Genomic DNA, 14,130 nt, shown 5'->3' on the forward strand with positions numbered 1-14,130 from the left:
ATTTTAGAGCTGATGACAAAAATGCTATTAACAGACAACTGATTTTGGAACTTTTTTTAAAGCATGTTTACAGCTTTTAAGGTATAAAAGAGAATTCAGTACCAAAATTTACTTAAACTTATGTCCAGGTCGTCTTGGTCAACAAAATTAAAACTTACAAAACAGAATAAAGCTATTCAAGAGAAGTTAGATTCAGCAAAGCTGATTCAGCACATTATTATAGTATTACAGTAAGAAAATTCCAAAGTGAATATGATGGATTGTGTTAATACCCTTTAAAAGTAACTTTAAATCCTCAGAAGCAGTGTATTTATGCTTTGGTAAGCACCAGATATCAATAGGTATGAATATAATCATCCCCAAGGATTTTCAAATGTTATGTAGTGCCATGACACAAGTTTGAAGTTGGTAAGCAAAACTTAACTATTTTTCTTCTGGGTTTCCTAATTCTTATCTTTTGGTCACCAGTCTTTAAGAGTTAGGTGCCAGAGTTAGAGATAACTTTGTTCATCTCATGCTTAGGGATTACAGTCAGAAAGGCTAAATGAACTAAATGCTGTATTATCTCATGAGCAGTGACCTAAGGTTTGGGGTTATTCATGGTGTTATTCAATAACACACTTCTTATTTTAATATTATTTCATATAAATTGCAGTATAAAATATAACTTGCTTAAATATTATTTATAATTACTGTTACCAAGTTCTCTTCTTTCTTTAAGTCCTTAGCATAAACTTACTTTTAATTATTTTACTATAAATATGTGTTTTATATGTTTTAGATAAATAATTTAAATATATGTCCTAAAATGTGTATACTTCTTTTTTTAATAGATACTTGAAATTACCAAGTTCATATAAATTAATCTGTAATTTGCTTTACTCCAAAGCCTGGGGAATCACTTGAATATAAATCACATTTTTATTCTAATCATTAATACAGGCTCATTAATTTGAGTTTCAAGATGTGCCAAAATCACCTAGCTCCAGGGAAGAGCTGTCTATTGATAGGTAATTGGTAACATCATTTGTATTATACACACAGACAAAATGGGAAATTATAAAATCATTATTTTCTGCTTGAATAGAAATAGCTGCAGCATTCATTGTTATTATTTTTTAAAATATATAATTGCAATGATATTTTAAATAAAAAGTGTCAGTTCACTTTCTCCAGTCATTACCATGCCTTCTTGTATCCAGTTGAATCTCTACATTAGTGTCCAATAAATTTAGTAAAACATAGCTTTCATCAGGCTTTCTATTTCTCTGATATATGCAGAGACCTTATATAGATCTTGTCATTATTTGGTTCTAAAGCCAAGCAGGACCCTGTGGGGCCCTCCCAGGTACAAATTCTTTCCAAGCCCTCCATTTCTTGCTTATAGGAACAAGGCTTCAGTTTTCTAGACCTTTCAGGACTACCAAAGGGCAAATTCAAACAGTTGCTAACCAGAAAAGTGAAGGAATGCAGAAACAAAGGAGGAACAGTCAAGAAACAATAGTGCAGTGATGGTGCAGGGTCCTGGTTCCTCCTGAAGAAGTATACATAACAACATCTTCGAATTCTTCTGCAGGAACTAAGGCCCCCACCTAGGTGGAGGATGGTAACATATGGCTAGCACAAGATTCCTGGAGCACTGCCCTGTTACCTCAGCACCAACCAATCAGAAGAAAGTCTCATACCCTGCATCGTTCACCCCAAAGTTTGCTTATAAAAACGCTTCCCCAAAAACCATCAGGGAGTTTGGGCTTTGTAGCTTGACCTGTGTGTTCTCCTTGCTTGGCTTTTGCAATAAACCTTTCCCTGATACAAACTCTGACACTTGGGTTTGTTTGGCCTCACTGTGCATAGGGCACACTAACTTGCATTCAGCAACACTTACCTTTTTTAGAGGATGCTTTACATTTCTTTTCTTCTTTAGAAACTTTATTTTAACTCTGCTGTTCTAGGTGTTCTCTCCTTGTTCACCCATGGCATGGGCCTATCATGCATTTTTGGTGTATATTACTTTTTGGCTTTTATTCAGTAATTTATTACCCTAAATAAATTATAAACTATTTGATGGATAAGAACCTTTTATCTTAATTCTCTTTTATCCTTTACAGTTCCCTAAACACCACTAGGCACATAGCATGTGCAATTCATCCTATTGAACAGAAATGAGTGAATCTAAGACCTAAGGGTAAAAGTACTCATCATAATAAACCTACACTTCCAATGAAGTTAGTTTAAAAAGGCTGGTACACTGGATGAGAAACAAAAGCATTTAACTTATTTGCTTACCATTAATTTGATTGATGAAATAATACTGTTTATTAATTACACTGAAAATGAGATGTATATTTGAAACGTAAGACTTTCTCAGTCACATTATTAATTTTGTTTAAACATCCTAGCTTCTACTATACATTGTCTGAGGCAATGTAGGGGATCAGAATTTGCCACCCTAAAATATGTCTCTTTGGCATATTAATTGTTTTAAGCTTGTTATTTTCTGAGAAACAGCAGAAGTGGGAAAGACTCTGAAAACCAAGTAGGAGTTGCCCCTTTGTAAGAAACATGTACATTTATAAGGGAAATCTCCATTTGTAATGTGTCTCCCTCTTATACCTGGACACATGTATACATGAGGACAACCAGGTCTCTAGAAACTCTTATCAATAGAGAAGGCAATGACTTAAATCTGCATCACAATCACCCAGTTACTGCACTTTTCCTGGTAACCTCCCATAGCTGACTCTCCTTACCCTCAACAACCTCTTTTATCTTTAGCTGAGGAGGGTATTCAAGGTGAGGACTTTGGCCATTTTGATGAGTTACTCAGTTTTTCTGGGTCTCTCCCATGTATACACGTTACTAAACTTTGTTTGATTTTCTCCTGTTAATTTATCTCATGTCAATTTAATTCTTAGACCAGCAGAACCCAGAAAAGTAGAGGAAAACTTCTTCCTCAACAGGACCATCATCAATGAGTAATTAAATAGGAAGAAAATAAATTTAGGGACAGTTGGTGGTTCATAACCAGAGACTTAAAAGGTAAATGTACTACATATTACATATGGTCTTATTAGAGAGTCTGTGACAAGGATCTGTAATAATATTTTGATTATACGTGGTAATAAATCATGGTTAAAGTCTATCTACCACCCTCTTAAAAAATACATCTTAATTTAACAAAGCAGTTTACTGAATGAATGTCTTCTTTCTATTGCATTGTTTTCACACTGATGACATTGGCATTATCAGTATTAACTACAAACAAGACTTCACTGAAAGCATTTTAAAATTCTTAACAGAAAGAGTGGCTTAATATCAATTATTAACTAACAGCCCACTGTAGGTAGCTATTCTCTAACATTTAAATGTAAAATACTAAATAACTTTATCTATTCTCTCAGCCACCAGGGAATTGTCTTTTACAAGGACCTTAATTCTGAGAAATTATCAAGATGTAGGTATCTCAAAATTACATATTTATTTTGCTGAGATTCTTCTACAGTCAATGTAATTAAGACTCTAAAATAATGGCACCTTAATATTTTTTTTTTCAGGCTCAAATCGACTCTCACATGGTATTTAATGCCAAGGGAAAAAAATATGTGAGTAGATTTTCTGTTTTACAAATATATCTGAGATATAAGCAAAAATGTTGATTTAAAAAAATACTAATCAGAAGAAATATGATCTTTGACTAAAATAAGAATAAAAATCAGACTCCTAAAATCATGCAAAAGATTGTCACATTTGCTTTCTCTACACCTTGTATAAAAACATTTAAGTCCCCTTTTAAAAATCTTTGAATGTCAGCACTGAGAAAGCTTTAATCCAGCTCTTGCTAAAGGATAACCTGAGATAACCTGAGAAACTTAATTGAGGTTAATTTCAGATTCATTAAATTTTATTTCTACATTTTGTTAGATCATCATAAGGTAACATGGATCATAATATTTCAGCTGAAAACCCAAATTTTATTCTTTAATGTTATTATGGCCTTTCAGTATATACAATTTTTATTTGTACATGTTTCATGTTTTTTCTAAAAATACTACACGAAGATATTGCTAAGAGTATAGCAATATCTATATAGTATAGCAATATCTATATTGCTTATAGATACTGAGTACTTTTACAAAATACTAAGTACTTTCATAAAGATAAATTTCCCTTTAATTATTAAGAAATATGTGACACTTTTGTTTTCCTCTACACTTTAGCTGCCAGATAACTTAAATTCAAATTCAAGTTAAGTCAGTGATTAACTTCTATTTTTTTTCCAACCTATCCTATAAGGTCTTGGTGAAACTACCTTCTGGTTTCAATCTAAACTCATACTTTCATTTCCCTCGTGTTGTCATTCTTCTACCACACTCAGAAGCTAAAGTATCTATTTTTGGATGATTTTTTAAAAATCTATTGAGCATTTGTTTTTTCCAGAGGATCAAATATAAATAAATCATGCTATTGCTCTCAAGGAGCTTACAGTCTAACAGGGGTCAGGGTGACAAACATTATGATAAAGATGTGCACCAGGTGTTAGGAGAACAGAAGGAGCAGGGAGGATGGGGAGGAACTTGAGCAGATGTCTTTGAGTTGGATTTTGAAGGAAGAATATGAGTAAACTAGATGATTAAAGAGGTGAAGAAGTACTACTTTTACCATATGTTTTAAAAAATATTCATTTACTTAACAAATATTTATGGATGGTCAAATAAACATTTACATTTGCAGGGTACCATGTGATGAGAAGAATCATTGTTTCTACTCTTCCAAAGTATACAGTTCAAGCAGGACAAAAAACAGTGTCTGTAAAGAAGCCCCAGATACAACACAGATTGATTTGGAGAACTTCAGGTATAACTGGAATAAACCATGGAGCTGCCCCAAGGAGATGCCAGAAAAGCATGTATCCTTGAGGCCCTTACATTACTAGTTTTAGAGAATGATCTTTATCCCCAGAAACTAGGGGCCAAAGAGACAGCAAGGAAGGCAGTTAGCAGACTAATTCAGTACAATACACAAGAAGGGATGGAGAGTCAAACTGAGCATTATATCCTAAAATACATTTCAAAACGCTGAGGATTGATGTCCTGATCGCCAGCCTCTCCAACTCTCTCTATATCCCTGATCAGTATCGATTTCCTTTTACCACTTTCCTAAAATGGTTTACTCTTTGAAAATGAAACCTTTGCATTTATTTTAAACAGAAAATAGAAACTGTTAAGAAGACAAATTTCACATCTGTTTGCTGTTCTTGCATCTAAGAATGAATCAAAAGCCACATTCTTAATTGTTTTCATCCCATCTCAGTAGAAGAGACATTAGTATCCTCTTCAAGGCTAATCCCCCACCAGCCCTCTAAATTCTCATCTCTTCAAGAAACTTGCTTCCCTCTGATTTGTGTATCTCTAAACTTACCCTTTCTTTTAACTCTTTTTTCTCTTATTTAAGTCCTTCTACAATCCCACGTCTCTCTACTTCATCACTTCTTCCTCACCCTCAAGATTCATGACAATAGATGTCATTAATGAACTCCTTTTCCTTGCTTCCCATTTGTTCCACAGTGAAATTAGCTTTCTAGAGGCACAACTGTATTTGAACCATTGTTATCAAGTTCAATGAATGTATTCATAAGTGTCTTTTGTATTTTTATATTTAATTTCCTGTATGTTATGATGCTTATATTTCAAATTCTCATTTCTAGAAATAAATGAAGTACATATTTTACTGATTTTTAATAAGCTCTTGTCATATCCAGTGACCTCATATGGAGGTTCAATTTCTTTGTAAGAAAATTAGAAATTTAGCTGATTAATCAATCAAAATGCCTCCTAGTGGTCATAGGATTGCTGAAATAGTCTTATATTATTGTCAATAGCCAGATCATGTACATTGTATTATATCATGTACATATGAATCAACAGTTAAAGGGTGACACATTAGAGCTTTCATTTATATTTTATTAAGTCAATTTTGATGGAAACTTAACAAGAAATTGTACCACTGTGGCAGATAACCTCTAAGATGCTACCCAATGATATCAGCCTCCTAGAATTAACACTCTTTTGTCATTTCCTCTCCCTGAATGTGAGTTGGAACGATCAATCAGTTATAATAAATAGAATAAGTTATGGGATATCACTCCAGTCATCAAGTTGTTAAAAATTCTTGGGCATGTATTTGCTCTCTCTTCATAGATTGCTTGCTCTGGAGGAGGCCTGCTGCCATGAGACAGTCCTATAGAGACATCACATGGCAAAAAACTGAGAAAAGCCTCTGGCCAACAGCCAGCAAGAAATCAGTATCCTTAGTCCAACACCTGTGAGGGAGTGAGACCTGCCAAAAACCTAGTGAGTGGGCTTAGAAGGGTATTGTCCCCAAATGAGGTCTTCAAATTAGACAGCAGTCCTACCTGATAGCTTTTCTGCAACCTCATGAGAGACCTAGAGCTACAGACACTCAGATAAGCCATACTCATACTCGTGACCCACAGAAAATATGAGATCATAAATGATTTAAAGTACAAAATGTTTTTAGTTTTAAAGTACAAAATGTGGGAGAAATTTATCATGCAGCAATAGATAAGTAATATAACATATCTGACTTTATTTCAAAGAGGAACCTCTTTTCTAAATAATGAATAACTGATCACCCTTTTTTGTATTATTAAAAAAATTGTGACTCTTCTCAGTGATATATTGTCCGTTAGTCCCAGTTAAAAGAGCAATGATTATTTATGGTTGACCAGGAAGTAATAACTGCAAGTAGGCTATTAGAAATCCAGGACAAATCATTTTTGAATCTGGATTTCCAAAAGAAGGAATAAAACTAAGACTGTAATTTGTAAAAAACAGTGACTATAAATGCACCCCAGTTTAACAGATGAATGAGTGTCTTAGAATAATATTTGCAAAGAGGAAGGGTTTTAGATACAGGCAGCAACTCTCTAATGAGGTAGTTCACCTAGCCATCACTAATTAGTCATGTCTGGAACAGATATTTTTGCCTAGATTTTAGTAAGCAGCATGATTGTGTCCTGCTGAGAGGGGACCCAAGTGACAGACCTAATACCTGCAACCTTCAACCATCTGAGGAAGCAGAGAAATGGCACAGGTATCAAAGTGGTAAATATTTGAGAACATGGAAGAAATGGAGAACTGCCTTTTCTTTGAAATAAGCAGAACAAAACTAGCAGAACAAGTAGGCATTCACTGACAATAAAGAGCATAAGAATAACAACTGTGAAGTTAAAAGTATATTGAAATTATCTTGGGATTCAGCATAAATATGCAGAAAGTTTGAGAGGGAGCTCTAAGGTAGCCAGCCTCAAAAATAAGGTAAATACATAGTTTACTCATTAAAGTAATTCAATATATTGATCTTGGAATTATTTATTTAAAAACTATTTTAAATATGCCTGTTCCAAGGTAAATCAGGAGAAAAAAAAGTCCATGAAATATATTTGAAATAGAGAGTAAGTAAAATCATACCTCATCAACTAAAGGGAAGAATTAGAGTTGAGCTAATTCTCTTTGTAATGAGAGTAATCTCACAATAAGTAAGATGGTTTGGCAATTGTGTGGAGATTTATTTCCTTCATAGTTTAGGCCGTAGTGAACCCATGACTATTCTCACAGCTTTCTAATTGCTTTTCCAGTCCATATTCTGTTTCTCAATAATTTTACCCACACTTATAAGATTTATTTTTCCAAATCATATATCTCACTATGCTTGTTGTCTGCACAAAATCCGTAATAATTCCGCCCTGACTACTAAATAGCTAAGCTTTCACAACATTGCAAAGGTCTCCCTGCAGAGTGGCGAAGCAGGCAAACTACGTGTCCAGCTTCCCAGGTTAGTATTTTGGCTTCACTACTTATCAGTTATGATATGATGGGCATGGTAATTAAAATTCTCTATATTTTAGTTTCCTTATCTATAAAAAACAGGATAACAATTTTAATGAGTGCAAATATTTATTGTGAACATTAAGAGAAATAATCCATCATGTGTTAGGAATAGTGGCCTGGTCCATTATGATTACTTCATAAATATTAGCTATTACTTTATTATTGATAATATTGCTGCTCTTTGAAATTCAAAGTAACCTAAGATTATGTGTGTCTACCATCTGATAGAAGATTTTATATATGTTATCTCATTTAACTTGAACTACATATTTCTGAATTAGGAATTATTATTCCTATTTTACAGATGAGGAGAGCAAGATATAGACATTTTAAGTGACTTCTGTAAATTCTTACAGTGACTGACTGCTACAACCAAATTCCCACCCAGGTTTCCTAACTACATGTTGAGGGCATTTTTTGCTGCATAAGAGTTTTCCTTTCTGGGCTTGTCACCTACTGCTCCACTGTGAAGAATATGGAGTAATAATGTTGGCTATGAATTTGAACACCAGCATAACCAGTTACTTGTAATTCATACAAACTCACTGAGGTTCAGTTTTCTCGACTGTGAAACATGGATAATGATGCTCATTTTTATAAATTTATTAAAAGGATTACTTCACTTACATAAGTATAGTAGCTGGTATATATCATGTGCACAATTTTGTTACTTTATATGAAAATATTTACACTTTTATTTTGTTAAATTTATCTTAAGACCATATTATCCTCATATCTTGCATTTTACTTCCTCATTACCAGTGCTTTAATCTTCCCTATGCTTATCTCTGTCTATTGAAAATGTACACTTCTTTCATAGAGAAACATTTCCCTTTGTCCCAAAGCATTGCCTTATCCTCCAAATAGACAGAGATCCACAATCCCTTGCCAATCTCTGTGGAGCTAGATATGCTTCACCATTCAGAATTTTGTCTTACTTTAGAAAGTTAAAAGAGGGTATGTCTTGTATATTATGTAACATCCCCAGGAAAGAACTGAAACAGAATCCCATAATTAAACATAGTAATAGTTTTGCTGTAAATAGTACATATGTTCACACTCATTTGGATAAATAAAGACTATACATATGTTCATATCAGTTCAGGCCAGATATTCTAACACATGTAGATCAGGTTAGCATGTGTTGTCAGATAATCACGTTTAAAACAATTTTGAGTTCAGTTGTTTTGATTTTAGAATTGCACATAAAGAATTGTAGATCTGCATGAATTCCTTCCACCCACCGCCCTTACCAGGTTTGTTAGGTTCCTTCTCGAGGTTATGTGGTATTCTGTCTAGCATGATTGCGTATTTACTCATCTTAGCCTTTGTTATTCTTAAGGTCTCTAAGGGCAGGAAGTGTGTCTTCATATTTGTATGTTTTTCAGGATCAAGGATGTTCTCAAATCCTACTAGGTGTGTTAGGCATACTTTATAAACAAGAAACTATCACCAATATTCCAAATGTGTAGATAGTGCTAAAAGCACTTGTCTTCCAAGTATGGCAATGCTCCTTTTCACTGTCATTAATATACACTGAGGCATTATTCAAGCAAATTTCTTTGGAAAGAAACAGAGTAAATTATACTGGTATTAATTTCCAAGAAGATCTCATAAAGAACTTAACCTATTGATGGTCTGCCTGAATTAAGATTCTAGAGGAGGTAGGTAATGCACCCAAATTTCAAATTTTAATATAAATTTGGGAAATTAGGACATGATGGGGGAACATTCTTAGCATCTTATTTTGCAATTTGCTGGTAAGCCGTTTAAAAGTCAAGGATGATACTCTTTGACTAAAATTGATTTCATGCTATGTGTTTGTGAACCTTTTTCTTCTGAGTTATGATTTACTTTTAAATAAACATAGTAATTCTTTCCATCTCACCTATATGTTGTCCATACATGTGATAAAAGAAGCTGAGACAATATGCAGTGTTCGTGGGTCCATAAGGGTTTTTGGGAGCTACGCTGAAAACAGGGCTGAGAAGTCGAGCCTTTTCTCCTTCCAATCTGGGTCTAGATGTCTCAATGTACATATAAAAACCTTAAAAAAGACAAAATAAAGTGTTTAAGCAAATTATTATTAGGCAACATGAAATTTAAAATCACTGAGAAGTTTTAGAGTTTTCATACAAAGTAAAGATTGATAGGAGAGTCTGCATCTCATTTATAAAATGTATATATACAAACATAATATAAAGAATAAATAATCTATATAAAGATAAAATTGTTTAAAATGTATAAAAACTTGAGACAAAATTGGAATTTTAGACTTGAATTATCAAAAAAAAATTCCTAAACTCTATATATGTCAGTGAGTTCTGAGTGAAAATTAATGATTACAGACTTCGGAAATATCTGAATTATTTGTATGGTACATAAAAATTTCATGTTTTATTCCAAAATCTTCAAATCTATTGCTAAACATTATCTTGCATTTCGTATTAACAGCATTTCTAAAAAGTCCAAGGCTGGAGTATGATTGTTACGAACACAACATTTCATACCCTCATACCTTCTTTGGAGCCACTACGATCAGCGTTAGGTCCAGTGTTTGGAGTATATTTTGTATTTCTTGTTGCAGTACTTTGCTTTGTCCAGTCAAAATTGTCTGTATCATCTTGGGTAAACAAACAAATGTTACCATCTTCAAATCCACAGTGAAATTCTCCTGTTGACGAATTTTAATTAAAATAATTAAGATAAATTAAATGAATACAAATATTGCAATATTCTTATAAGAAAAATTTAAAACATTATACAGCAATAATAATGCAAGATTGCAATGGCACCATAGCCAAAATAATGCACAAGATGATGACTAAACTTAAAACTATTTCAATTTTAATGAAAATGAAAAATAATCTTGATATGTAAAGCAGTCTCTTATTTAATAATTTAAACCCAAACCATTTTCCTCTGAAATATCCAGGTAAATGAAATTAAAGAATACAATGCATGCTTGTATTATGGCTGAAGAATTTCCCCAACTTTCACTGTTCACGTATAGGTACAATCCAAACAAAACTGTCAATTAGAAAAAGATCTTTATTAATTTACCCAACAGCACTTTAAAGCTGTATACCTTGAGGTTACAATTTTTCACTCCATGTCTCGAGATGCTTTCACGTATACCCATTTGCACAAATGGAAGTTTACTTAGGGGAAGATAATGGCAAATTATTTTTAAAAGTAGTTATCTTTCATGCTTTATTTGAATGTAGATTTGCCAGGTGCTTGAAATTCACTAGAAATAAAGTAATGAAGAGAACTTTATGAAGACCCTGTGGAAGGACTGGGATTTCTTGGATGCCAGCCACATGCTGAGTTAAGGCCCAACAACAAGTTCACTGAGAGCTTTCCTTAAGTGTCCCTGAAATGAGGGTGGTAGTAATATTTCTAGGTATCAAAAGGTTTTCTTACTGGGATGGACCCTGCTTGAAACAGGGGGGTAAATAATGGAGTTTATAATCTCCACCAGATACAAAATTAAAATTATCCTTAACTGAAAAAAAAAAACCACGTAGTTTATATTATTTCATTCAAACTTATAAGAACTCTATGAAAATACAGAAATGCTAACTCATGAGGCTCATGTAGGAGAAAGCTATGGCTAATTCCAGATAGTAAATAATGAAGTCAAAACTGAGTACAGATTCCCTGCAACTCATAAAGATATAAACACCTAAATAATAAAAACTCCCATTTTTTTCCCCCTGCAATGGTTTACATTTATCAGATATTCCTGGGAGTGGAGCCCTTGAAGTTGGGATCATGCCTTTGAATTAATCTGTGTGTTTCTATACACTAACAATGAACTATCAGAAAGGGGAATTAAGAAAACAATCTCATTTTCAGTAGCATCAAAAAGAATGAAATACTTAGGAATAAACTTAGCTAAAGAGATGAAAGACTTGTACATTGAAAACTATGAAACATTGATGAAAGAAATTAAAGAAGACAAAAATAAATGGAAAGATGTCTCGTGTTCTTGGATTGGAAGAATTAATATTGTTAAAATTTCTATACTACACAAAGTGATCTATATATTCAATGCAATCCCTATGACAATGCCAGTGGCGTGTTTTTTTTTTTAATAGAAATAGAAAATATTCCTAAAATTCTTATTGAACCACAAAAGACCCCAAATTGCCAACACAATTAGGAGGAGGAAGAACAATGCTGGAAACATCACACTTACTGATTTTAAAATATATTGCAAAGCTACAGTAATCAAAAGAGTATAGTAGTTTTATGCTATTGGTGGCAATGTAAATTGGTACAGCTATTATGGAAAACAGTATGAAGGTTCCTAAAAAAACCTAAATACAGAACTACCATATTATCCAGCAATACCTCTTAAGAATATATAACCAAAGGAAATGAAATGAGTACCTCAAAGAGGTATGTGCATTCACATGTTCACTGCAGTATTATTTGCAATATATGAGAAATAGAAACAACCTAAGTGTCCATTAATGGACTGTATTTACTTTTAATCTTCTCATGACAACTGTTTTTAAACATTTCTACTGGAAGTGCAGTCAGAGTACTTACCTTCAAAAGAATTATAATCAATATAGTAACTAATTAGCAATAGTACCCTGGGTAGAAGCCAGGGAGAACCTGATTTATGCCATTAGTTCATCTTGAAGCTGTCATGTATTTGTTCTTTTAGCAAATGATCATTGAACACCTGCTAAATATGAGATGCTGTGATAGACACAAAGATAGTGAGATGTAGAGAGAAATTAGAAACAGATTTAGTTCTTAAGTATCTTACAGTCTACTGGAGGATATGAGAAAATCAAAAATAGCTTCCACATAGATGAAGATAAATTGTTATGGAAAATCAAAACGAGGGAATAATTAATGGAGGAAGAAGTATTTGTGCTAAACATTATAAGAAAAATGAACCTCAAAGAGTTGGTAATAATATCCACATTAAAGGGTCATTGTGATGACTAAATGAACTTTTATGCACTGAAACAAGATGTGAACAATAAAGATCTATAAAAATATTCAGTATTAGTATTTGGACATGCAAAAGTGGAGTAAAAGAGGATCTTTGGTAAGAAATACAGCAAGAACAGGGGTTACAGAATTTGGTCTTTGTTATATAATCAGTTAAAGGCCATTGCAGAAAAGAGAATACAGTAAAATGAGAAAAAAGATTTGGACATTTTCTTCACTAAGTATAGGAAATTGAGAATGTTGAATGGATATGTGTAAGAGTATAAAGGTGGCTATTCTCTTGTTAGACAAGAACAATATATTGCTAGACACAAAATAGAAGACAAAAAAATCAATTCTTAATTTTAAAATGAAATATTATCAAGAGGATGGTGCTCAGATTATCTTCTTCTTCATAGAAGATTGGGATATACAATAATGATCCATGAAAATTCTTGCTTAAACCATTCAAATACTAACTTTCTAAGTAAATATAATATTTCATGAGTGGAATGTAGAAATCAAAGAATGAAAATTAAAGAAACAAATAATAGCAATACAAATAATATGCAATGCCACAAAAGAAACAACAGTTTATTATTTGTAGTTTACACAAATAACATTTGTTAACTGTGTAAACTACAGTTACACAAATAACAAATGTTAAGCATGTTGGGGAAATGGCTCCATATTTAGGAAAAGTCAATTATCAACATTAAATTATTTGTCTTTACACCCATATCTTTTGAAATTTAAAATTCACAATTATGTCAGTTTTACTGTTTCCAAGCCATTCTATTTTAAACCAAATATGAACAGTTGCTAAATAAACTTTGTATGTTTATGCATTTTCTATTTTTCTTAATTGTCAAATACAGTGTCATTTTTAAAGTGAAAATATACTTACTCAAATGAGGATTAACAGGAGCTACAAGAAAAGCAAAAAATAATGTTAGCATGGCTTGAATGTCTTTTATAAATCAAAGTCTAATCAGTGTCTCATAGTGCCTAACCAAAACTTAATGATCTTGCCCACTGTGGCCATGGAGAATTATATCTGCAATCCATTTTGTTCTAGAGGATTGAATAGAATCTACTTTGTAGCTCAGCAGTAACAACCTCAAAGTACCCAAAAGATCAATGCTAAATAGCTGTGGGATTTGTTCATTTTCCAAGGAATGGAGTTGCTGATCTTTTATATCTTAACCAGTGCTAAACAAGACCGAGAAATCAAAACTGAGGCTGACAACCTATAATCTAGATG

The 14,130-nt window shown here is 32.9% G+C and overlaps 1 protein-coding gene across 1 annotated transcript in view; it reads right to left on the reverse strand.

Annotated features, from left to right (window-relative positions):
* MDGA2 (MAM domain containing glycosylphosphatidylinositol anchor 2) overlaps positions 1 to 14,130 on the reverse strand; it is a 273,598-nt gene that overhangs the window by 30,324 nt on the left and 229,144 nt on the right. The window contains exons 7-9 of the mRNA XM_022570646.3: positions 13,774 to 13,794; positions 10,429 to 10,584; positions 9,799 to 9,957 (exon numbers count right to left, since the gene is read on the reverse strand). Coding sequence (XP_022426354.2) covers positions 9,799 to 9,957; positions 10,429 to 10,584; positions 13,774 to 13,794 — 336 coding nt within the window. The remainder of the gene's footprint in view (positions 1 to 9,798; positions 9,958 to 10,428; positions 10,585 to 13,773; positions 13,795 to 14,130) is intronic.

Source organism: Delphinapterus leucas, chromosome 2 (assembly GCF_059928025.1).
Source record: "Delphinapterus leucas isolate spDelLeu-1000000601 "Yukka" chromosome 2, BTC_Dleu_Yukka2, whole genome shotgun sequence".
Lineage (NCBI taxonomy): Eukaryota > Metazoa > Chordata > Mammalia > Artiodactyla > Monodontidae > Delphinapterus > Delphinapterus leucas.